The sequence below is a fragment of the Strix uralensis genome, chromosome 5 (assembly GCF_047716275.1).
Source record: "Strix uralensis isolate ZFMK-TIS-50842 chromosome 5, bStrUra1, whole genome shotgun sequence".
Lineage (NCBI taxonomy): Eukaryota > Metazoa > Chordata > Aves > Strigiformes > Strigidae > Strix > Strix uralensis.
The window spans coordinates 7681780-7706983 of NC_133976.1; the positions used below are offsets into that span (position 1 = coordinate 7681780).

The 25204-nt window shown below is 42.4% G+C and overlaps 1 protein-coding gene and 1 long non-coding RNA gene across 5 annotated transcripts in view; one reads left to right on the top strand and one right to left on the bottom strand.

Moving 5' to 3' along the window:
* On the bottom strand, positions 1-25129 carry SEPHS1 (selenophosphate synthetase 1). Of its 4 annotated transcripts, XM_074869798.1 has the most exons (10): positions 22203-22290; positions 21633-21894; positions 18344-18447; positions 13490-13597; positions 12487-12641; positions 11571-11661; positions 8102-8201; positions 6350-6562; positions 1151-1320; positions 1-577 (listed from the first exon to the last, which is right to left on the bottom strand). In XM_074869798.1, exons 1-10 carry the CDS (start codon positions 22209-22211, stop codon positions 572-574), a joined length of 1218 nt encoding a protein of 405 aa, XP_074725899.1. In that variant the 5' UTR covers positions 22212-22290; the 3' UTR covers positions 1-571. The 4 variants fall into 4 exon arrangements, with proteins under 4 accessions (XP_074725899.1, XP_074725900.1, XP_074725901.1 ...); XM_074869799.1 differs by lacking the exon at positions 22203-22290 and adding an exon at positions 25004-25129 and having other exon boundaries at positions 1-1320; XM_074869800.1 differs by lacking the exon at positions 22203-22290 and adding an exon at positions 24086-24216 and having other exon boundaries at positions 1-1320.
* The window catches only part of LOC141943969 (uncharacterized), a 4659-nt gene continuing 3839 nt past the window's right edge, over positions 24385-25204 (top strand). The window contains exon 1 of the long non-coding RNA XR_012629118.1: positions 24385-24510. This is a non-coding gene — a long non-coding RNA (uncharacterized LOC141943969). The remainder of the gene's footprint in view (positions 24511-25204) is intronic.

A 25204-nucleotide genomic window follows, 5' to 3' on the forward strand; every position in this document is an offset into this window, starting at 1 on the left:
TAAAAAAAAATTAAATATTTATTTTGAATAACAAGCTTAAGTTCAAGCTGCAATGTTGGCAATGTAGATTTTAAACACAGATCACAAAAGCGTGCAGAAAAATGTATCTGAGCAAAGAACAAAATAATACTAAGAATTATACTAAACAGCTGCTGATTTTAAAGAAACAAAAAAGGCTTGTAATCACTATACAAAATATAAAATGTATTAAACACTACCATCCACAGAACAGAGGTTTATTTTAGTTTGATTATATTTAAAAATTATTTGTGTAGTTATTTATATAGTGAATTGTAAATGAATATTATACAGTAACCTCCTTTTGGTCTGCAAAACCTTTGTTGCACTATAGCACATCCAATCACATTGCAAAAAAAAGAATTATTTTTCCTTACTATCAATAAAGAAAACAATCATTGATAATACAGTAAATATCGTCAGGTCTACAAATAATGAAATTAAAAATGACTCCTTCGACTCTGAAGCGCTTTCCATGCAAAGTCAGCACTTGCTCGTTTAAACAGAGTGCACTATCAAGCAATGTCCAGGGTCGTTGATGCTCTTGGTAAGACTAAACCTTACAAAAAAAAAAAAAAAAAAAAAAAAAAAAATCAAAGATTGAATGTAATCATGCAACCCTCTTACTACTGGGTATACCCACTGTGTCGCTTATCAATTTATTGCCTTCCTGGAATATCACTCAAGGCATCAAAATTAGACTTATGATAAATATACATATAATGAAAGGACACAAACTGCTATTCGACACTACTACTGGTAATGTCTGTGCTACGTGAAAGCACCTTTAAAAAGAGCCTATGCGGCAAGAGATAAGTGTCTAAAGATTCAAAATGAATCAACAGTATTGGATAACAATATAATTCTCAACTCAGAAGCTGCCTCAAGATTAGGTGCATCTTCAGTTAATGTAACAGGAAAAAAAGGCAATGGATTTTATTTTATTAATTGTATCCACTCATAAACTGACCTAAGGCCACCAGATGTGCAGACACAACAAGTTTTCTTTTCTTTTTACAGTTCTTTAAATTGTAGGATGATAAAGGAATAGATCTATTTAAAAACAAACAGCTATTTCATCTAAATATTAAGAGGTGGCACCAGGCGTTGGGTTCACGTTCTGAGTGGCCACCTGTGGTGCAACTTCAATGATTCGTGGTTTGTCTATAATTCTGGCCGTGCGGTTGCCCTTCTCTACAATGCCAATAATCCATGCTTGATGACCTTCGCCGTATTTTGGAGACTTGATCTCGGCACAGAAACGTGCTGCCTGTTCTCGTGGTAAACAGATGAGGAGGCCTCCTGCAGAGAAAAAAAAAAAAAAAGCAGAGCATTAAAACATCGGATTGCAAAGCATTTCAACCTTGATCTGCCAAATCCCTACTTAGACAAGCACTTGGTGACTTCAGTGGGTTCTGTCGAACTCCAAGGACTCCACGAGAAGACATGGTGGAAGTCTGAGCTCTTGCTTTACCGAAAGAAGTTCGTGCCTGAATTCTGGGTTTAGTGGGTATGTCAATGAAGCCAAATACACACAAAAGATGTTGGCAAAAGGACATCAATACCAATGCCAACAAATGACATACTGAAACAACACCAGCAGTTAAAACTTCCAACAGAGGACTGCAGTGTACCTCTACATGGAAACATTGTGGATAAAAGTCATATTCAGATACCTATAACCACATATTGGTGGCAGCTGATACTACAAGTAATCCCGTTGCCTGCAATGAAATCATTCAAAGTAGGGTCTATTATCAGAAAATGCAAAAGATTAAACATAGACTTGCTCCAGTGCTCCCTGTGTCAGTCCTTTTGATCCCTCTGAGAATTTTCTAACATTTTTTAATCATGAAATGTTTTGGTGCTACCCTTTATTAATAGAGTATTCAGCTTTTCTGTATCACTCACCTTTTTTACATGTATGCTATGTTGCAAATGTCTGAAGCACTGCAACACAGAGCAGCAAACTCATCTGCAGATGCCTCATTAAACCTCAAAGCTTTGTACTCTACATGCAGTTTGCGGAGCTCATGTCTGTAGGTGCTGTATTCTGACACACAGCAGCCTCTTGCAAGGCATGTTAAAATATCATCTACCATTGGAAAATGTTTGGAGAACACAGGCAAGAGAGTATATTCAGGCAAACAGGAATTTGGGCACATGCTGGAGGGTTGTTTACTCTTTAAGAGGTATTTGACCCAAAGTCTTGTCATCCAGGGTGAAGGGCATCAGCCAGCAGCACAAGTCGTGCCACCAGCTCTGAGCCAACCCGGGGAGTGAAGGGCCACCTGCTGAGCCACCTCCTCCTCTGCAGTCCCTGAACAGCTTCTTAGCACCTTGTGCACCTTTATGTTTGCTTTTCCAAGCAAAGAGTCCTCGCAGTGGTGACTAAAGACACTTTAAGGCCGTGAGGAAGAAGCAGCTATTGAACATAAGGAATTATTTATAAGGACACATGGAAGTGTGAAAGTTATTTTTTAGGTTCTGTATGAAGCAAATGACTGTGCCATCCAGAAAAACACCTACCTCTCTCAGATATTTCAAAACATAACAGCCAGGCACTTCCATCAAAAACAACAAAAAAAACCCCAGAAGCTTGAAAGACAGTGTTTAAGCTACTCCAGATGTAACAAACAAATCAATTGCAAAGGAATTACGTGCCATTCCCATGGAAGTCTCTAAATCAAATTGAAGAGAAACTTATGTCATGGTGCAAGAGAATCAGGGAAGAAGTTTACAAGTGGTAGTGCACAGAACATGCTAACCAGCCAGAAGGGAGGAGTAGATGGTGAAAAAAGGAAGAAAGAAAAAGCACAGGAATCATCTTCACTGAATTACCTCTTCTCCACATACTCTCTTTCTGCAATTTTTTATCACTTGCACGCGTACCCTGTAAACATTCTTTCGCAAGATCAGAAAAATGTACAAAATCCCAGTTTCCAATCAAAAAATCACTTCCTACCTGCTGGCTGCATCCCGCAGTTTGCTCAATAACCCTTAATAGAGGCTACAGGCTACTCTTGATCAGTAGTAAGATTCCTATCTGCAGGGATTATAATTATTTCTCTGGTAGACCAGTTTCTTTAACCCTTTGGTCAAGCCCTTAAGGTTTTCCACTATGTATTCTATGTTACTGGCCTTCCCAGCCGCTCTGTTTTTTGTCCCATGGACAACTACAAGAAGTCTTCACCTGTGCAAGGTCACGGCCACCAGCTGTTTAAGCTGCTGCAACGTACATGTGGAAAATGAAGTGCCCCTCTGCACCAAGGCAAGCAGCATGTCATGGTGTACCAGGCTTTTGAGGTCTGTGTCAGCCATTGCTGAAGACAAAGCAAATGGGCTGCAGACAGAATGAACCAATGGCCATAGTAGTTTAAGAGCTCCCTGCACGCTTCTTTTGGGGCTTGAAAAGACACAAATACTTGGTATCTGTCCTGGCTTACCTTTCTAAAAATCGATGGGTTTTTTGGTAGGAGGTTTTGAACAGTGTTGGTTTTAACTGTTCTAGTGCAAGCAGGGAACTAGACAGAAAACTTCAAAAGCAGACTAGACAAAGCTTTGCAATTAAGAGCAGAGATACAAACAGTTCATGAATCAAGTCCTTGCTCCTGGCTAACGGCTTTGCCCACAATGACTAACAAAAAGATGAGAACACCAGCCTTGCCTCTTGTCAGGAAGTAACACAGCCCTTCTTTTCTATCCATCTATTTCCTCAAAATTCGCCCAAACACCACATTGTTGAGATACTTCTACTACACTAAAAAAGTTGGCCCACACCAGTCAACAGTTTATTAGGACTGGCAAAAATACACACATGCATGAATATCCCACGCAGAATAACTCTGTAACTTATATCTGCAAATAATCAATCTAATAAACAGAATTAAGTTTTTTGAAACTAAGTGTCCAATTGCAACTTTGACCTTTACCAAAATTATCTAAACGAGAGCGCAAAAATCATGTAAAATGCAACTTTAAGAAAATACACCATAAGCAAGAGTGCCTGGAGGATGGAACAGATAACATAACAGATCTTTCCAACACTGACTTTTGTCAACAGGTGCCCAACAAATGCGCACTGGAAAAAACCCAACAGTCTTAAAATCCATTCAAACTGTTTTCCAGTAAATTTCTCATTGCCTGCCCACTCTGCTGAAAAACATCTGTTCACAAATGAAGAAGCTACAGACAGAGCATTCCTGGAAGCTTAAGACAACGGAGAACGAGTATTACAGTATGAACAGCCCTGAACAGCCCCCCAAAAGGCATCCTTACAACTGGATGTAGAGGAGCAGCAAGGCAGATGCTTTGCCTTTATATAAATCAACCCCAGGACATGAAGTGTGAGAACAGCCTGGGTGTGAATGCTAACGAGCCATCCCAGTACACCCTGCCCAAGCTGATACACACTGCTGCAGTGTGTCAGGATATCCCGTAAGCCTAAAGCCTAGGGGACTGCAGTTACACAGCTTTCAGACCAGAGCTATAGTGTCCACGTGGCTATGGATCTTTCTAATATTTGGCAGACACTGCCCTGTAACAAATCCCTACAGCCACCCCTAATGCAAGAAGTGCAATGCTCTGATGAAATCAAATGTACATGTTTCGAGGCACCCAAAGTTCACAAATAACCAGATATGTCTTGCTGGTTTTTCCATCATCATCTATCTATGTTGAAACACAAGCCATTCAGGGTTTCAAAGACACCTCTTCCTCTTAGTCCCAAAAGAGATTCTGAAGTCAACTGTTTTCCACTCCCAAGCACTCTCACAGCAGTGCGTACATCCACACCGTTTTACATTCCTTCAGTGAAAAGACAGAACTGGATATCCCCAGGGTGCAGGATGGGCAGCTCTGAAGACTCAAACACTCAGTTTGCAGCTAAACCATTCCCATGTCAACTTCTATCCAAACCTGTGCCACAGCCACTCACCTGAAAGAGCATCTTGCAGTTCCAGCCCTGTGTCCACGCTATTTTTTGGACTCTTTGAAACTCATAACAAATGCTACCAGCACTCTGGTTATGTGGGCTCCTGGGTAGTAAGAATCTGCCTGGTGCTACCAGCCTTATTGACACAGCTTGCCAAACTGCCACCAGATATTTCTGGTCTCTGTGGACTGACGCTGGATTTGAACTCTTGAAAGGGTTCACGTACCATATCCTATTACACATCATCTGAGCCATACAGTGTCTGTAGGACAGAGCGTCTGTTTAAACACAGATGGCTAAGGAACAATTCGGCAGATCATTCTAAGTTGTGTATTCACTAGGGGAAAGGTTTATGACTCTCACTGTGATGCTTCTTTCCAGATCTTTGGACTGTTTTGCTTCAAGGGGCCCCCTCTGTTGTGGGCTGCAGAGAACTTGGATAATACTTTTGGAGAGCAGGAAGAGGGTGGGGAAATGAGATAAGAGAAGAGACAGATTTGTTGCTACATCTTCCCCATTTCCCAAAGAGAAAGAAAGTCAGACTAAAGAAGAAAAACAAAACGGAACAGGACAGAAGATTCAAGGGATAAATGAAGTCTAGAGACTCCCAGCAGAAGACAGTGATCATGCTAGTCGGCAAAGTGGCCTATGCTTAATAAGGCAACTTCAAAACCATCAGAAGTTCTTATGACCTGATGACTGTGTAAATTTTTGTCCATAGCCCAATTCTCAGTACGTCTGTTGTATTCATTGTCACTGCAAGTGGCAGCTTTATTAAATAGAGAACTCAAGTAATGAATGGGTCAGAAACCAAATACCTTTTTTTTTTTGTTGCTGCTAGTCACAGTTCCTTAAAGTCAGATTTCTAAGAGAGAAAAATCTGTATTGCTGGAAGTCTGTATGCTGTGGACAGAGAAGACCTCAGTTGCCAAGACTGGCCCATTCAGCACTAAACTTTACACATATTCATAACGAGAAAAGAACCACCACTCATTTGACTGACAAACCTACTGCAGGTGGCTTTAGCTCTGAGAAAAGTGTGTTAGCTGTGCTGGGATTTTCAGATATTCACTGTTCTGGAGTTAACAGCTGAGAGAAAAAGGTTTCAAAAGAATTCACAACCATCACTAACTTCTAACTGCAAAGTGTTCTAGATACAGCAAGTTGTAATAACAGGTGTTTCATAAGGATGCAGAAGGGATTCAGAACAGAATGGTAGTTTGGAAGTTAGGCTGAAGAAGTTAATTGTGAACAGTTGTGTGGCTAATGCTCATTAGCTTGGCTATATGCCAAACCAACTGCTATTCTGAATGAAAAGCACATAATTTGTATATTTGAAATATTACATTCTAACATGGAGGTGTAGGGAAGGAAGAAGGTGGTACAGCTGTCACCTACCTGAAGTCTCTGGACAAGTCCCGTGCATGAGGCCAAACATATTGCCACAAGCCTTACTGACAGCAGCCATTTTAGCAAGAACAGGAAGGTTATGAATAACAAAGGACACCTCATTTCGCTGCTGCTTGGCAAGGTTTTGTGCATGCCCCAGGATTCCAAAGCCTGTGATGTCTGTAGCTGCATGTGCATTGAAAGTGTGCATGAGTCCAGCAGCTACAAGAGATGGAGGGAAAAAAAACAAATCAGAAAAAATATTATAAGGAAAAGTAATGCTTCAGCAATATTGTGCACAGTTTGAATGAAGTTGCATACCTCTAATTTGAATCAGGTTGGGTTACTCTCTAAATAAATAAAATTTTTAAAAAATCGTGCTTGAACGAAACTGGAATTCACCAATAGTGCATGTAACCCTTAAAAAATTCAACTTGTATTTAAGGTATTAAATCATGCTGAAAATCCAGCACCCAAGTTATATGTATGAGCATGCTCTATTAGACGTGTGCTACTAATTTATATTAGCAGTCTAAGAAACAGGGATTTGCTCCAGCTTCAAACTTTCCAGAGTTGAGGGCCAGAGAAGTTCCGAGCTCAGCTTTGTTTCACTAAGGACAAGGACCAGTCCTCGGTCAGTTTTCTCACATCTCTTCCCCTGCCACTGTGTTAAAAAAATTACCTCAGAACTTAAGTTCTGGGCACTTAAAAGTTTAAGAGCTTAAGAACAAAGCCTGCAGGTTGTGGGGGCAGGGCCCCAGACTCCCCACCTATGCATTCATGAAATTCTTGGGCATTTGCAACTACAGAGCCCTGGGTGGGAGAAGGACACCTCTGCATGCAGGACAATAACTCCAATTAAGAATATTTAAGTATTGTTAAAGGTGCCTGACAGGAGTGAGTGGAGAAAAACAAAACAAAGAACGCTTTGCCACCCAATACATGAGCAGGACCCGAGTTCTTTTCCATAAGACAATCCTGATCATTTATTTTTCCTGGAAGACTTTGTGAAAGAATGAAAAACCAGTGGGATGACATAACAAATACCAAATGAAAACTGAATAAATGGGAGAAGAGATATTTAACTATCTCTGTCCCTTCAACTGAGAAGTAAGGAAACACCTAATTCAATTCTCTGCTCCTCCCAAGATACTTTGAACAAAAAAAGTGAAATCCTGGATTGAAATTTCTAGGGTAAAAGCAGAACCATCTCCCTACCAAAATTAAAAGAAAAAAACCCACCCCACAAACCCACAAAAACGGGAGAGAAGACCCAAACCAGAAAACACGTACTACATATTCCACATTTTGGGAAGCATGTAACATGACAAAATTAAAAAATAAAAATGTAAATTGAAGAGTATAAAAACGAAGAGCTTTTCCCCTTTTATTCTACTTTGAATTTTTTTAACCTTCTTACAGTCAAGCCCTCACGAGTTCTCTAGGCACAGAAGATAAGAAGGAACAAATCCAATATATTTCCCTTTAAAACATCCTCTAACTCACTCGGATGTTACTCGCAGCACTCACATGAGTCATAATCATCTCCAGAAGCATTTGTGTTTTTGCTGTGTAATTAAAAGAGGGCGTTTGATTTTAATTTGCTTGCTTCACAAACACTGAGCAGCAGAAAGATGGGGCAGAAGGAAGGGATAAAGCAGCTGTGTCACATTTCCCCACAGCAGTGAAATGAAATTAAGCATGGAATTTAAAAACCCACAACCTCCCCTCCATCCCCCCACCACACACATCTCTTCTTACCTGTTCTGTTCAGTCGTGCCATGTTCATCATTGCTTCCTGGTATGCTAGTTCTACATCTTCTTGCGTTACCACTAGTTTGATTTTATTCCACTTTTCTGGCTAATGGATGAAATAAAAATGATTCTTTTAGATTTTCAGTTGTATATTTTAAAGCACACCCTTACCACTTTAAAAAAATCCTTCATCCAAAATGTAAATTTTTTTTATACTCAGTGAAAGAGAGGCAAAAGGTTCAACAGTCAGAGGTATGTGCTTCACTCTGCTGTACCTAAGTCAAGTTCATTTAAAGATCTGTTAGGCACTAAGCACCTCAAATCTTGATTGCAGCAGCAGACTGGAATGGAATAACCTACCCTAGGGCAAAAAAACTCCTTCAAAACTCTCTGAGGTGAGCTCTGCAGCCAAATGAAAAGAACTTTGTTGCTGGGTGTTGAGATTTGTAATCTCTAGCTTCTTGGTTTCTTAAGAGAAAATTCTTGATTTCACATCTGACACTTTGATCGAGAATGGCCACTGATATCCGCACTCCAGGTCTGAGGAATGTATGCTAAATCAGGATGTGAGTTAGGATTAAGGCAGTTTCATAAACTTCCTTTACAGTTTAATACCACCATCTCCTTCCACCCATTCTCCAGTGTCTTGTATGAACTCATGCCTCCATCATGTTCTAAGCAATGTGTTTCATCCCAAAAGGGTCTCACAACAATTTAGGAAATGGTACCTTTATAAAGGGCAATTGTTTCATTCAAAGCTGAAGTAATTCCAGATCCAGAATGAAACAAAGCAGCCATTTAGCTTTTAAGAGCAACACTACAACCCCGTTTAAATTTTCTTCTTTTTTGCAATGGAAATAAAATTACTGAGAACTGAAAGTAAACAAAAACAGGATAGGTGAAGCCACAATGCCTACACTGCCATTCCACCGAATAACGGCATAGCACAAACTTCTTACTAAACCAAAGGTGCAAAAACTACTAAGAATTGGTATATGATGCTGCACTGGGGAAAGATCTTGCCAAAGAGGCTCTTGCTCTTAACAAAGGAGCGCTGACTTCAAGGGGTGTAAGAGAGTGGTGTTCTGGATTGGTGTTCTGCCAATCCAGAAATGGCAACAAGGGGAAAGACTGGTCAGCCAAAACAAACCGTTTGTTAAAGAGCAAAGAAGTCTATCAGTAAGATCAGAGCTTCTGAAATTAGGTTGAACTGGGTCTGACCAATTAAGTAAGAGAGAGAGCAAGCAAAAAAAAAAAAAAAATGAGGCTATTAGAGAGGGGACAGAATAGTGATTATTCTTACTGCGGGTATGACCGAAAAACTTGAGCAGTCATTCTGCCTTAGTTTTCAAAAACACAGTTCTGAGGCTGATCATGTGATGGAAACTGGTCAGATGATGGGAGTGGAAGTGACAAGTGAGGTGGAAGCAGAACTCAAGGCTGAGGCTAGAAGACACAGGTAGGATACAAATTCCTCTCCACTGAGCAATCAGATACTGGGGTTAGCAGACAGGGAACAAAGGCAGAAAAGTTCACAAAAGTCCCCAAACAACTTTTAAGAGCAAGCTTAGATTTTCAAATGGGACGGGTCTGCAGACAACAGCAAGGGTTAGAAAACCCCTTCTGAAGGGGCACATCACAGCAACCCTTTTCATGCCTTTCAGCTGAAAGAGGAAAAGGCAAAGGGATGCCAGTTCTGGGCTGTGGACCAGCCTAATCAGTCCCCATCAGCAGCCTGGCAGCGAAAGCCACAGCAAACAGCTTCACCACCCCAGCACATCCCTGAGCAGGTCCTCTGGGGCCTCGGCACGGCCCCGCTCCCTGCAGACCCTCTGCAGTCTCTTCCTTTGCACCCTGTGGCAGCTGCCACCAGCAGCACAGCTGGGCCCTGCCTGCAACAATGCCAGCAGCAACCAAGCAAGGAGGACAAATTTTGCCTCCATTTGGATCTTCCTTTCACTTGTCACCAGGAATTCATTCACTACTGCTCTGTTTAAATACCTCAGCTTTTAGGTTGTTTTGCTGTTGTTTTTTTTTTTTTTTTTAAATTTGTTTTGCAGCCACGTATCTCTACATTCCAGTTTTTCTTTCTCGCCTATGCATAAACTTGCTGTACTATGTGCCTTCTCCCATATACTTTTCAATACAAAGCCAAATTCCCTACCAAAATTTGATTTTTAGGTGGATTTGTGATGGGTAATTCTAGTTTCACTTTCCCCACTCTTTCACAAAACAAAGCTGAGGAAAAGGCAGCACAGCTACTCAGAAATTTTCTTACCACAATCAAAGATATATGCTGTTTACTTGTAATAGGAGGATTGATTTCCTTGCTGTCCTCATTTTTCAGACCAGAAAGTGTTTCTGGTTGACAGTCAAGGAAATTAGAAGTACTTGAAATATGTGGAAATTCAGAATATCCTTAATTTGCAAGTCTGTTTGTCAGTACAATAGATATGTTAAGAAGTAAGATTATGGCCAGAAAACATATTATAAAATTGGTGTCTTGTTGTTTCACTTCATTTTCATATCAAGATTATCTGAGGCCCTGATCCTGATATCTGACTGGAAAATGCAGGTTTCTGCAGAGGTCAAAATTGCTAGGCCAGACCCTATGAAGGAGAAAAATATTTTTTTCTTGTTGCTCACACTTCAGACTCCAGTGAAGGTTTAAGCTGGTTCTCTCCCACTTTTGCTAACACATGCTTTGTAATTAGAATTCATCTGACAATGTAGTGGCCAAAAGCCAAGACAAAGTAGATTCCAGCTCACTCCTCTGCCAGTCTATTGGCTCAGTAGTCCCAAAAGTAGAAAAGATGCATCTTTTTAAAGTGTAAACTGAGCAGTTATAATTCTGAAGACACGTACTGGGAGCCAGACAACATAAGCAGATGCCAATTTTGCAGTCACTTTTCAGTTCAGTAGTTACATTTTTGCCTGAAGTAACAGATGGAAGTATGTCTACATACATAATGCTGCTAGAAATATTCTTATTGGATGCACAGGGCAATACATGTGAAACGTAGATATATTTCCATGTACACAAGCAGAAAGCCCATGAACACAGACAGCGATCTTGGCCTAATTGCCATCAATAAGCTTTTGCCAATTACTTTGGCAGGTGGAATAGGGCATAATTTTACCCAGGGTGCTAGTCTGTTGTTCTGTTAGTAAACAATTTTGTTTATTACAGCAATGCCTGAGAACTAACTAAGAATTAGATGCAATTAAGATGGGCTCACTAAGCACAAAATAGTAAACTGTCTCAATTCCAAAAGAGTTTTGCACATAAGCAAGTAAGGCTGACACACCAAGGAGGAAGGAGGAGAGAGAGGTAGGTGGTAGATCATTCCCAACTGAGCCCTCAGCATACTTACTACACTGCTGAACTTTCTCATTTTGAGGTTCTGAGGGAATGAGGAAGGTCACCTTTAACTCACACCCCTCTACCCTATTTCTTTTTTTGCAGTGTACTCACAATATCTAGCCACTGGTGGACAGCTACAGCCACTTGTGTTCCCAAGGGTTTAGTTAATACAAGCACATCTCCTGGCACTGCATTGTCTGGCCTGAAAACAAAGAATTCATATATTAATTACATAGTCAAATTCACACACATTATCAGGAATAAGTGCTGATAATTACATATTCACAGACCCATGTATCTTGTTGCACAGTTAAAAAACTGACTAATTGCAGAATTACCCTTTGGGATTCATTGCCATGGGATATTATCAAGCAAAAAGCTGCAAACTTATTTGAAAGTGCTAATCCTTCTTTCTTGGAATATAACAATGCTTGCAGTCAGACACACACAAAATTACATCTTTTCTTTTAATTTACTGGAGATGTAAAATAGGACAGGGAGAAAAATTGACCCTTGTTACTTCAGGGCATAAGATAAGCATCACTAGGATCATGAACAAATGCATTCATATAGTGTAACATGCCACAGTGGGACATTCAAAATCAGCTACTGATAAATGGACAGAATGCTGTAAACACAGTAATTCTGTAGTTCTCTACAACCATTAATAGGATAACTGGGAGATGGTTTAAAATGTATGTGTAAATATGACAGAAATTTATGTCCCAAACCAGTCTTCGTTACCTTTAAAGGTTAGAAGCTTAACTCTCCTGTCAAAAGGAGAACAGGATTAAAAGATACTGGGGGGTGGGGAGAAGTAAAAGAAGGACATCCTGTTTAAAAAAGCAAGTATGTACAGAAGAGATGTGGCATCTGTTGAGTGCTAAGAACAAATGCAAGCAGGAGAAGGTACTGCTTTATTCATCAGCAGACAGATCACAAGATCACAACACGGTATTTAAAGGTTTTTTTTTTTTACTGTATCCCTTCAAACCAGTGCCTTAGATTGTTTAGCAATTTAACTTACATTATAAATTCATTAGGCTGACAGACTGTCGTGGCCACTCCTCCTAAAACAATCCAGGGATTTAACACTGTTTGACCACCAGTAACAGATGTTCCTGCCTCTTCTGCTGCATCTTTGAAACCCTGGATAATTAGAGGCATCACTTTGTCTCTTTCCTAGAGATCAAAACAGAAGTCAGAGTTCCATACACAGCAGTGCTAGTCATTTCAAGACTGGTCCAAGGCTTTTAATCACTCAAGCCAAATGCCCTCATGGCAAATAGTTCATGACAGAAAAGCCAGCCTTAGGAAGAGGTTAGCCTCCTGAAAATTGCATGTTATCCCACTGAGCTATGGTTTTACAGCTCTTTGTAAAAGAGGTGAAGAGACTCTCTCACGCTGAAGAAACATTCTTCAAAAGGTCATATAAAAGTAAAGAAATCAGAGTTCTGGAAACTCAGAACAACTATCCTGCAGTGCAGTGCAGTGCGGCAAAGTTAAATCAAGCTGCATTTGGCCTCTGCTAACCTGCAAAATTTCAACTTACTTCCTTCTAAGAATAAACATCCCTTTATTGCTACAGCAAAACCAAACATGCTGGTCACTTCCACAAAAAAAAAGAAAAAAGAAGAGAAAAGAAAAGCAATTTATTTCAGTCTTTTCTGCTTCAGAGAGATGTTTTAAAGCTGGCATAAGCAAACCAGAAGTATCTATCCAGATTGATATGTGAATTGGTAATCAAATGCTGCCTTGGAGCAGTATTGTCCTGAATTGACAGAAGCAGGGACCCCATTTTGGTGGAGTGAAGGTATTAGCAGCAGATTACAATGCCACAGAAAACTGAACTTTTAGCAAGTGACCTCAGAATGAGGCAAGACCCACACTGTGAACTGAGACATTCAATAAAACCATCTCTTATTTAAAAGGGTTCAAACTTTGAGGAGAAAATACACGAAAGGTAAATATATTCTAGGCATGTTTAGCTGTTTGGGTCTTCCTTCAAAAGCAAGTACCAAAAATCTTACCCTATCTGTCATTTTATTGCTTATTCCAAGGAGCATCAACATGTTGTCGCATTCTGTGACCCCCATGGCATAAAGGTCACTTAGGACATTGGCACACGCTATCCGTCCCTGAAAAAGAAAGAAAGACAAAAAAATAATCTGCAGGACTGTTTGTGAATGTTCAAACACCTGCCATGAACAAAACTTCCAGCATGAGTTTGCAGTCTGAGACAGCTGCTTATTCCACAGGCTCCTGCGTTAGGAAACCCAGCCAAAGATGTGGCGTGATCCATTTCATGCAACATGCCCACCTAGAAGTGCAGACGTCTGTTCCCTTCACAGGTAAGGAGAGAATTCATCCCAGCCGTCTTGGTCAACATACTCTCTCACTGACTACATGGGAATCCCACACTGAGTTTAGACTGGATGGATGATTTTATGGGCTGAAGTTAAATTCAACAAAGTCTAAGCTCAGTTTACTTCATCTGATATTTTTCTATTAATTTTATTCTAGCACAAAACTGCACACACTGATGAAGATGACCATCATATGTAATTCACAACTGCTAGGAAGCTCATCTGAAAAGCTGTACCTCTTCTGCATCAGAGTATGTAGGAGAAAGGGACCTTGATGAGAAAGCTCTTTGTTCCTCTGCACTACCCTGGAGGCCACATCTACACTCCTAAGTTTTTACAAGAGTACTCTTCTTCCCGGAGGATACAGTTGTGCTGCCAGCACAGAGCCACGATGGGGTGCTTCTTCTGTCAGGACGTCAGTAAGAAGCTGTCTGCAGAAGACAGCATGTGCCAGGGATTAAGGAGCTGGGGGCTCCCAGAAGCTGGCCTTGTCACGAGTTAGGAGCACGCACAGCTAACTGAGGGGAGATGTCTGTCCTCCGCTGCTGGTAGAGTGAGGGAGACGTGTCTACTCTGTCACTTGTTCAAGTGACAAGATAAGGCTGAATTTTGCCACAACACATACATTTTTATTAACTTGTGTGTGTGTGAGCATGTCCACTAATAAAAATTTGTCCAAGAGACAAAACTGATCATCTGCTGAAGACAACTAAGAAGTTGTGAAGCTGACAGGACTGAGAAGGCATCAGTTGTGACACATGACCTTAGCTAATCTAATTTTACTAAATTAACGGATCAGAGTCAGGCTTTGTTGGGGTCTGGACCCAGCACATATGAGACATCAAGTTTCCTGATGAAGATGAAGAACTTTCTGATACAGGATGTGCCCTAAGGGATGGCAAGATAATTTAAAAATACAGGAAAAATTCTGTTGTGTTACTCTGGAAAATGTCACACATTTTATTAAAATTGTTTTAGGTTTACAGCTGCAGAACTGTAATCAACATCTGGTTTTATGACTTTAAATCTGTGCTTTTCATAAAGTTCAGAGGCAACACCACCACAACAACAACATGCTTAGTTGATACAAGTTGGACTACAGAAAGATGCTTTAGCTGGAAGATAAATCTGGGGAGTGCGGGGGGGGGGGGGGGGGAGGGAGAAGGAACATGTCCAAAACCTTACAGTCTAATCACAAATCCAGGATTTTTGCAAAAAATTAATATCTTCAGGCAGTTACCTCACTTGCTGATGACATGAAATAACACCTCCAAATCCCAATTAAATATAAATCAGTTTTTCATAAATTCAAGAGCTTCCAGTGGCATCGGGGGAATCCCTCATAGTTGGAACTGGAATGTGTTTTAATCATTTAAATCTTAAACCGTTAAGAGAAGAGTGATCTGTATACTGCACGCTTTGATGGATATTGGCTGTTAAATTTCTAGATGCTTAAGAACACTAAAGCCTGCCATTTTCCTTTTCTGGAAGAGGGCTATCAAACCATTCTCCACTATCTTCAGTATTTACTAAGCAAACTGCTGGTTTATGCCCTCTTAGGAATGACAGATAAGTTTTTAAAACCACACTGACAACAGCTCTCTATTCTAGTAGTCAGAGGTCAGTCTAACACTGCTTTTGCCAACTGGCAAAACCACTATGGAAACAAATTCAGGGAGTACAAGCCTGGAGGAGCAGAAGGAACAATACATGGCTTGCAAACACCGATAAACACAACAGGGTTCACAAACAGGGGTCAGCCTAGCTGGATCCTGCACGCTGCTCGGCTGCTTGCTTAGTCCCCCTGAAACACAAGTATCTGTGTATGATACTAAGAACTATTTATACGGGTAAAGGATGAAGTATCAGACACCTGTCCCCAGTCTTGGGTGAAGAGTCTTCTTAAAAGAGCACTAAAAAGGTCCTTGGAATGGAGGGGGAAGTCCACTCTGAAACCAGCCAGTTTCCTGCTCCTGTACTCAAAAAGGTGTTTCCACAGTCCCACAACAGAGGCCAGTACCAGTCCTATGATAAGTATCAAGTGGCTTGATACTTATCACGAAACCTATTTTCAATTGCTTGTAATTTTTCCAATATTTCATTTCCAATTTTTCCAATATTCCATATAAGCTGAAAAGTCCTACGCTAGATACAGATTTTACAGGTGTACATCCTAGGGATACTTTGCACAACATGGATTGAGTGTTTTCAAGAACAAAGAGAAGGGGACAGGGGAAAAGAAGGAAGAGGGGTTTTGCATATAACTGCAGAACTTTGTTTTAAAATAGCCAGTGACAGTGAGAGAAAGCTCTTTTCTGAAGCAGAAATCTGAAGTTCAGCTGAGTCCACATGCAGTTTTGCCTCCCTCAGCCATTTTCTAATCCCTTATGTCACAGCACCCAGCTTAGAGTCCATTTGCACTTCTGGCTTTCCCTCCTTGCTTCCTCTCCACCCAACCAGGAAGAGAGATCAGATAAGGAGCTGCAGGTAGACACTGTGCACAGAGAAAGAAGGAGACTCTAAACCAGGGAACACCCACCCAAAAACTAGAATTGACTCAGTAAGGAGACAGAGCAGAAGAGCAAGAATAAGTGTGGACTGCATGTGAGTGATAATGAGAACAGAGAGTGGTAACAACAAGCATGGGTCAGGGGGCATCTAGACTAAAAACAGGGAAAGATGCAGTTGGGAGAAGCAGGGCAGCAGCAGTCCATCTGGAACAGAGGAGTCCAGAGCACACTCCTTTATACAGCCTGAACACAGACTCAAAATTCCTGAGTTTCACCATTCCTCTGCTCTTACAACCATCCCTAAACCCCATGGCAAATTGTACATGACTGTCCTCCAACTGATGCTGGTCCACACAAGAAAATGGCAAGCTATATTGCCACAGGGTACTCTAGTCTCCAAGAGAGAGGTCTGAGTAGAGGAGCCAGCAGCTCCAACCCCACTGGATTAATCACTGCAGGTATCAGCAAGAAGAACAGGGATTCACTTAGCTTTTAAGAAGAATTACACATGTGTAAACAGATTAGGAAGTGGTAAGCCACCACATTAAAATGAATGTTGACAAGAATGAAAAGTGAAGGACTTGAGAGTTAGAAAACACCAAAGTTACAGCTGCTGGTGCATCTGGATCACAGTATAGACTGTAGCTACGATGCAACCACTAAAGTCGGACTAAAGCCAAATTTACATTCCACTCCCACCACGCTAGTCTAAAACTCATCTGGGCACAGGCTCATCTATCCACTCCTGTGGCATCTCAAACCTTTTGTATCTCCAAGCAAAACAAGCCTTCCCCTTCACCACAGCCTTCTCACACTGTCCCTCAAGTTTTTGTTATGAGGTGACAAAAGACTTTCTCAGCTGATGAACTTGAAGACAGCTCTCCAACTACATATATATGTATTTTCTTCTCTGGTCCCTGACAAGTTGCCACATGATATTAAAGCAAGCCACTTGAATCAAATTTCTCAGGAGAGCTTGACAACTCTGTACTCCAGAGGCCAGCCTGCGCTCTTGGCTGCTCAGATTGCAGAAAGAGAGCTCTTCTGGAACAGAAATCAAATATAAGCCTAGCTCCTTTGTGCACAACACCTGGTCAAGCATGCTAAAAAAAAAAAAAAGTCAGTCCCAATCTCAAAGTGTGTGTCCAAAACCTACCAGACAGGTCTCACAGAACAAACAACGAACCAACAGCAGCAAATAAAGCATGCAGTCACATAAACAGCATGCCTTAAAGCAAAGGAGTCACATTCAAATCACAGGAAACATGAATTCTAGCATTTCTTAACTTTCATTTAACGAACACCTCCTGTAGAATTCCTTACAGCTTTACTAAGTCCTTTTTTAAAGTTGTTTCCCCACAACCTTTTGTTCAAGTCAATACTGATCACTGCCACACATAACACCAGAGAGGAACCTCTGCTGAGACGGACTAAACGAAATGGGGACACAAAAGGAACCAAAGTCAAAGTGCACGCAACTCCCAACAAGTCATTTCAACTTACCCATCTGCCAGCAGAGGGAAAACTGGTGTTCACCAAGCACTCTAAAGTTGCCAGGTGCTACTGCCAACTACTGTCGTTTAGGCATTTCCAGTTCTAACATGCTACCTGGTTATTTCAGAACCTCCAAAAAAGGCCAATTACAATGCGGTTCTGCTCATAAGTGGAGTTTACTGTCTGCTGCTTCAGACAGCTCTTTTTTTCCCCCTTTTGGGCTTTTCAAGCCAAATCCCACAGAGCAACAGATGGAGGGAAATTTGAATTAAAGGTGGCAGTTCCCCCAACTTTCACCTATAGAAAGCAGCACTGCAGCATTCCTGGGCCGCATGGAAAAGATTACAGAAACTATGCCCTTCCCTCTTCATGTGTATTTAGGAAAGACTCTGAATGCAGTTAATCGAACAATTAGCACTGCACATCTAGAAGAAATGGTCAAAATTGCCATCAGATTGGTGAGAACACAAATCAAATCAGCAATATAGCTAACAATTAAGTTTAGCCAACTTACCATCATATAAGGATCATCCACAATAGGATAAATATAATCTGTCGTCTGGACCAACGACAAACCTCCATGTCTTAATGGAATAACGCAAGTATCCATCCCAATTCCTGCAAAGACAGAAATCCATCTGTGAGGTAAGTAACTTTGCCCTTAATCATCTGTTGCTCTTAACAAGAGAACTTATAAAACATGCTTGTGAAATACAACTCACAATACTGCCTACACAGACATGGCAAATTCCTTCCTTAGAGAAGGAATAGCACAAGTAAGAGGAAAATCAAGCAAAAAAATGACAACTCCTGACTGGAACAGAAATGTAAATGGCTGAAAGCAAGAACTAAACCGAATGTTCTACATTTTTTTGCAGTATAATAGTAGTGCATTAAGAACATCTGTGCTTGTATGTACCTACATTTAAAGTGAAGAGGAACTACATAAATTGATATTGTCGAAAGCAAATAGGTTTTCCTGTCACTCTGATCTCAACAAAAACATAGTGACGGTTTTAAAAGGACATAGCCTCTCATAAAGGGCATTTCCTCACTTCAGGAGCAACAAAAAGAATGCCACAAGTCACAGCCTAGGCCCTTGGTGGAAGATGATTCACCTACTTGGAGCTTTTGCAACTGTGTTAACCTCACCGTACTGCTGTGAGGCTGAAAGGTGGCAAGACGACCTGCTAGACAGGGAAACTCCTTTGAGAAAACCACAACACCAAGCACAGCCTTTTCCCTGATGGTGGATATTTCAAATAGAGTAAGTGATATTAAAACCACCTGGCATTTGCTGCGATGCAAGAGCCCACAAAAAAGCAGCAGGTGACAAATCACAACGTGCTAGCAGAGCTCCCTGTTGATAACCTCGTACCTTGTGGCAATGGCAGGTAGGTTACCTCCTTCCTGGGCTGGCAGCAAGCTGCCTGGAAATACTCTGCATACCTGGCAGGGCAAGAGTCTTCAAACAGCCAGTTTTCAGGGAGCAGATGCCACACAGTAACTTTTCCCCATGTATTAATGAAACAGGCTACCTAGCAAGAGCTACAAGCCAGTATTTGGCAGTGGCCTGTTCAGGGATGGAGTGAGCTGCTGTCATCTGAGGTCCTACCAAGGACACAGAGGAGCAGAAGGTCTGCCAGGCAGTAGCTAAATAGGCGGAGAGCATCTTGCCTCTCCTGCCTACAGAGGCAGATCTCACCTTGGAAGAGAAGGGATCCTGACAAAATCTTATGAGAAGTAATTCAGGGTTGCTTATCCTCTGCAGAAGCTACCAAGCCACTATGCACGATGCCCAGTGTCTCCAGGGAAGCGGATATAAGCAGTTACAGGGAAGTGGCTCATGTGCAGGAGCTGTTTTGCCCTCAGTTCACCTATTCATGCCCTAATGCAACACTGATTTCACTTGTGCGGTTTTCCACAACTTCAACAGAAGTGCTGTTTGACAGACAGGCCAAGGGGCCACGATGGTCCTTCTGAGGCCATGTTTCTGTTCCACCAAAAAAAGGACTAAATAAGGGAATCTGTCCAGAGAGGTCACTGAAAACACTGATTTCAAGGTCCATAACAGCTCTGAGAACTAATATCAAACTTGCAGTTTCTTACTTATGGAAAAACTCACAGCCATATTTAAGGTTGCTCTGGGTAATACCACCTGCAGAACTAAAAAAGAGTGAGCTTGAGCCTGCTGTTGGCAATTTCCCTCTTGACTGCACCTCAAAAGCATGGTGCATACACACAGGCGGTAAAGTTACCTGTTTATACCTTTTAAGCACAAGGCATCAGAGGCAAATCACACCAAACTTAGCCAAAGACACATTTGTTAGAGGGATACTCACCACAAAAGGTTTTTTTAAGGGACCTGAACTCTCCACCTTCTATTACTAACAGATTCCCTGTTACATAGTATCACACTACATATTGATGGCATTAGTCTACTTCTTTTACCTTTTCATATAGCTGGCAAGGAAAAATCTATTAGCAGTTCCATTACTGTTTACAGTCTGCAAGTTCATAAGAGAAAAAAAACCCAACAGGTCGATAATTAAATCTAAACCAAACTATTACTGATTTTAGAAATTTGCCAAATCAAGCTGTTGTGAACAACTTATTTAATTTAGAAAAAAACCATATAAACAGCAATTTGGGGATAAGAGAAACTGGAAGCGTCCTTCATTAGGGAATATTAAATTATAGTGCCACCCCAGCTCCACACACAATTGCTGCTTAGATATTTCATACAAAGATTGTCATTGTTTAAACAAGAACATGGGCTCCTTACTAATCTCTCACCGAATTCAATCTCTGCCAGAACAATGGGTTGCAACCTGTTAGCCTGCTAATAGACAATTAGCAACGTTAAAATAATTTTAAATAAGGTTATTGGACACTAAATTGATAATTAAGCAACTTCAGAATAAATGCTACACTGATATTCCTAAACTGAGGAAAAAAATTTGTTCTGTGCTGCCAAGTAGAGATTGAATATGCAGGGCTGAGTAAATAGACAAACAGAATTAAAAGTGTCATTAAACACATTATCTATATTAATTTATCTATATCAATATTAGGTAGAGTAGCTGGTATCAAAATACCTACGTTCGCCCTGTTCCCCATGTAGGTGGCTTGTGCAGGTTGTTTTCCCTTATTGCTTGCATCATTGTGCAAATATCAAAGAGAAAGTGAAGCTGGCAAGAACACAGAGGTCTTGGAAAGACAGCCTTTCCCAGGCAGCTTCTACAGGTGAGCAAAAAAGTTAGAGTGGGGAACAACGGAAGGACTGAAAGGAAAAACGACAACTGTGAAACAATTCGCTCCCCGTCAGCTGAAGCGAGAAAGTTTTCTCTTGCTCACTTTGTCTGACCCAGGAACAGAGGGGAGGGAGGGGAGGGAGAGGGCAACTTCACCTGTGAGTCATCTAATTGCATAAAATTCCAAAGGCAATGTATTAATATAAAAGTCCAGAAATTAACTGATATGACTTCAGTTCGCAAAGCATCTACTGAGGAAAGGGAGGAGGAGACTAACGCCTAAGCACGTGCCTATCACGGTGGCCATTCTGGACTGTTTTTTCTTCGTAGTTGAGCGCACTGCAGGATGCTAAGTAAAATAATATTCTTGTATCCCAGATGCCAACAAATGACAACACGAGATTCATTCTTTGGATTTCTGGACGCTGTGCATGCATTATACAACATACAATTTTCAAACCAATTAAGCAAACCGCAAAGGAGACCGCATCGCTAAGTGGACCAAACTAAACTGAAGGACCACACGTGTCTAGAGGAGCAACTACTTACCCAACCTGGGCATAACTGCCCCCAGGAACTGTTCATCTTCCTGAAAATGGTTTTCTTGCAGAGATTCAAGCAGTTTCTGTAACACATCTTGTGGCACTTTGCAGCCTGTGCCTTTCAGTTCAGTGAATCGGGTCAGACGGAAGCTCTTGTCCAGTTCATAACTTTCTGGGTTAAACGACTCCCGAACAGACATGGTTCTCTCGCACAGACTGCTGGCCTTTCCCACCCCAGAGCAACGGTATCGGTTTCTCTGCTGATCAGTCTAATTTAAAAAAAAAAAAAAAGTTAAAAAATCAGGAACATTAAAAATTCCTAGGACCTGCAAGACAACAGGTTTTCCACATGGAGCAAGTTAAAAAGAAAGAGAAAGCACCCGATGTCCTTGTTCACTGGTTAAGACAGGTGGGCACATCTCACACAACTCACTCCTCTAAGACTACAAAGGAATGATTCCTCTTCCTACCTTCCAACATTTAAAACTATAACTATGCCAAGCGAATCAGAGAATGAATTTCTTTTCCAGATATACTGCACAAGTTTTTCATTACAAAAAGAATCTAACACACTTACCGACCTCATTTAACACAGAGGTAATGAAAGAAGTAATAGCTCCCAGAGCACCAAGGCCAATTTCCAAAAGGCAACCTGGGCCCTCATCCTGCAACACATTCAGCGGAGACATCTGTTTGTACTCAGCTCAGTGCAGAGTCGTAATTTTATCCATTAACATATTAATCTCAAAAATAAGATGCTTTTCAAATAATGGCTCTGCTTCAGTTCTGATGCAAGAAGCTGAAACTCCATAATACACCTGTTCTCCTTGGGGGAAAACGCAAGCCCGGTGTTCTGTTAGTACAGGTAACAGAAGAACAAAGAGGCTGTATTTACGTAAACTGGTTTACCTACAGACATGCCAGTTTACCTTTTAGTATGTTCGCAGACATAAAAATGTTGAAAAGTTTCTTGCCTCTCCAGCCCTTTTTTAGTCAACTAACAATACTGAGAATACAGAGAACTGCCCATTAAAATGGTAATGTAAAAAGACACTGATGCAACTCATTTAATAAAATTCTTAACAATGCACGTCTAATTTTAGAACGTTTTTCCACTCTGACTCACATACACCACACTCCAAAACTAATAAGAGGCCTAACCAAGACATTGACTTCTAAACAGGAACGGCTGTGATAAAATGCAATTCATCTTTCTCAGAAAAGTTTTCAGGAATTACTAAAAACAACCTGTCTGCGGTAGTTTCTTAGAAAGCAAGGATCCTGCCTAACAACAAGAACAGAGTTCAGCAGTCGCTGACAAAATCTGATACCGATGGTCATGCCGTTACGAGCTTAAACTGGAAAGCAAAAAACCGAACCCAAGTGACTGGTCGTCGCCAAGTCTGACTGCGCTAAATACAAGAAAGAAGTAAATCTACCAACTATGCAACTGATTTCCCCTAAACAGCATTTATTAACAAGTATATCCGTTCCAGAAACCTTTAAGTCTACTAATTTATTGAATATACTTTGTAGGAATTGAAGTTTTAAGCTCCCTGGGAACTTCTGATGTGGAGCCCAACTCGCCTTTACAGTGCTTTCCCTCCTTCTCTGGGAGGCGTGGCACTTATTTAAAACAAATCTTCCAAAGCCCAGGCTCGGGCAGTAATCCAAACTCTAGTTACAAGAACGTGTCTTGGATGAGCAATGAATTCAGTTCGTAGCTGTTGTCTTCCAAAACAAGACACCGAGCACTTGCAATCAAAAAAAAAAAAAAAAAGAAAAGATAGTGTCTGGAAAACAACCTGTCAACAGAAATGGGAGACAAAAGCTTTTCAAGGAGGGGGATTTTTTTTTTCCCCCTTCATTCTTTTTTAACGCTTCGTTCTAATTAATTCCAGAAATTTATAAAAAGCAGCTTGCCCCACAAGGGAAACATTTTCCTTCATCTAACTAGTAATTGCAATATGCTTAGCACCCCCTACCTACTTATACAGGAAAGGATTCAGAGGCCAGATCCCACCAGGAACTTTTTGCAGCCTTGAGGACTGTAAGACACAGTAAATTACATTCCCCGGTTTGAAGACAAATACTGAAATAAACAAGACGATTTTATTTAATGGAAAACATCCACAAGTCAACAACACAATAACTTTGTAATGAAAATCCGAATAAAGCTACATGCAACTATGTATTTTGCAGACTGCCATGGGAGCACCCTTCCCTGGAAGACCAAGTCTCTTGTGACTGCTGGCAGGCTGTGCGGGCACGCAGTCTGCGCGTTAAGCATCTCTCCCCAGTAGAGGAGAACACCTCATAACCCAGATGTTTCTTACTTTAAAAGAACGGTATAATAAATATTAAAAAGTGAAGTTTAACCCTTGCCTCCCTAAAGAGCGGAGACAGGAGAGCACGGGAGGAAAAGGGGAGAGTGAGGAAGAACCAGAGGCAGGTACCTACCCAAAACAAACCCAAGTGCAATTAACGGCAGCCCAACCGCCCGAGACCTACAGGGTGAGGAACCGCAACAACCATTTATCCAGGGGGTGCGGCGAGGAGCGCTGCGGAGAGACATGGCTCTGGGACACCTTAAATTTCCAGCCGCTGCCTTTAAAGGCAAGCCAGGGCCTTCACTGTTGCTCTTTGTGCAGCCGGAGAGGAGGAGGAGGAGGAAGAGGAGGAGGCGAGGCGGGGGGGAAAGAAGAGCAGCCGGGCTCACGGCGTGCAGAGGAGCCGCGCAGGCACGACCCCCGGTTCTGACCCGGAGGGGACAAACCCCGCGGGGACTTGGGGGGGGGGGGGGGGGCGGCTTGGCCACGGGTGAGCGACACCCCCCTACACCCCGACCCCCCCGGCCGCGCGGGTCCGGGCGCACGTGCGTGCAGGTAAGATGTCAGCGGGGCGGGGTTAACCCCTTGCTGGCGGCCACAGGGCGGGAGCGCGCGCGCGCGCGCGGGGCGGCCGGTGGGACGCTGGGCACCACCCCCGCCCCCCCAACTCCCGCCGCCGCTCCGTGAGGGGAAAGGGGGGGGGGGGGGGGGGAAGGAGGGAAAAAGGAAAAAAAAAAAAATGTCGGCGAACGAAAAATTTAACCCGTCCGCTGCCGGCGCCGGATTTTTTTAAAGCGGCCGCGGCGGCGGCGCGGTGAGGCGCAACCTTCCCCCCCTCTTCCTCCGCCCTTCCCCCGGGGCCGGGCTGAGGGAGGGCGGCGGGGCCCGGGGCCAGGCGGGCAGCCCGCGCCCCGGCGCCACCGCGCCGCCCCCCGCGCCCGGCCCGGCGTAACGGCGGAGGCGAATTCCCCTTTAAATCTCCCCGCCTTGCACCCCCACCCCCCCCCCTCCTCCTCCTCCTCCCTCCCTCCTCAGGTCTCCCTCTTACCGGCTCGCCTCCTCGCCCTCCGCCTCCTCCCGCGAACGGGACTCCCAGCCCAGTCCCACAATGCACCGGGCGCGACGGGCTCCCTCAGCGCCGCCTGAATAGAAATGCCGCCGCCGCGGCCGCCGCCGGGCACGGGGGGGTTAACACCCCCCCCCCCCCCCCCCGGCGCGTTCCCGCGCGCGCGCACTCCGTGGCAGCGCG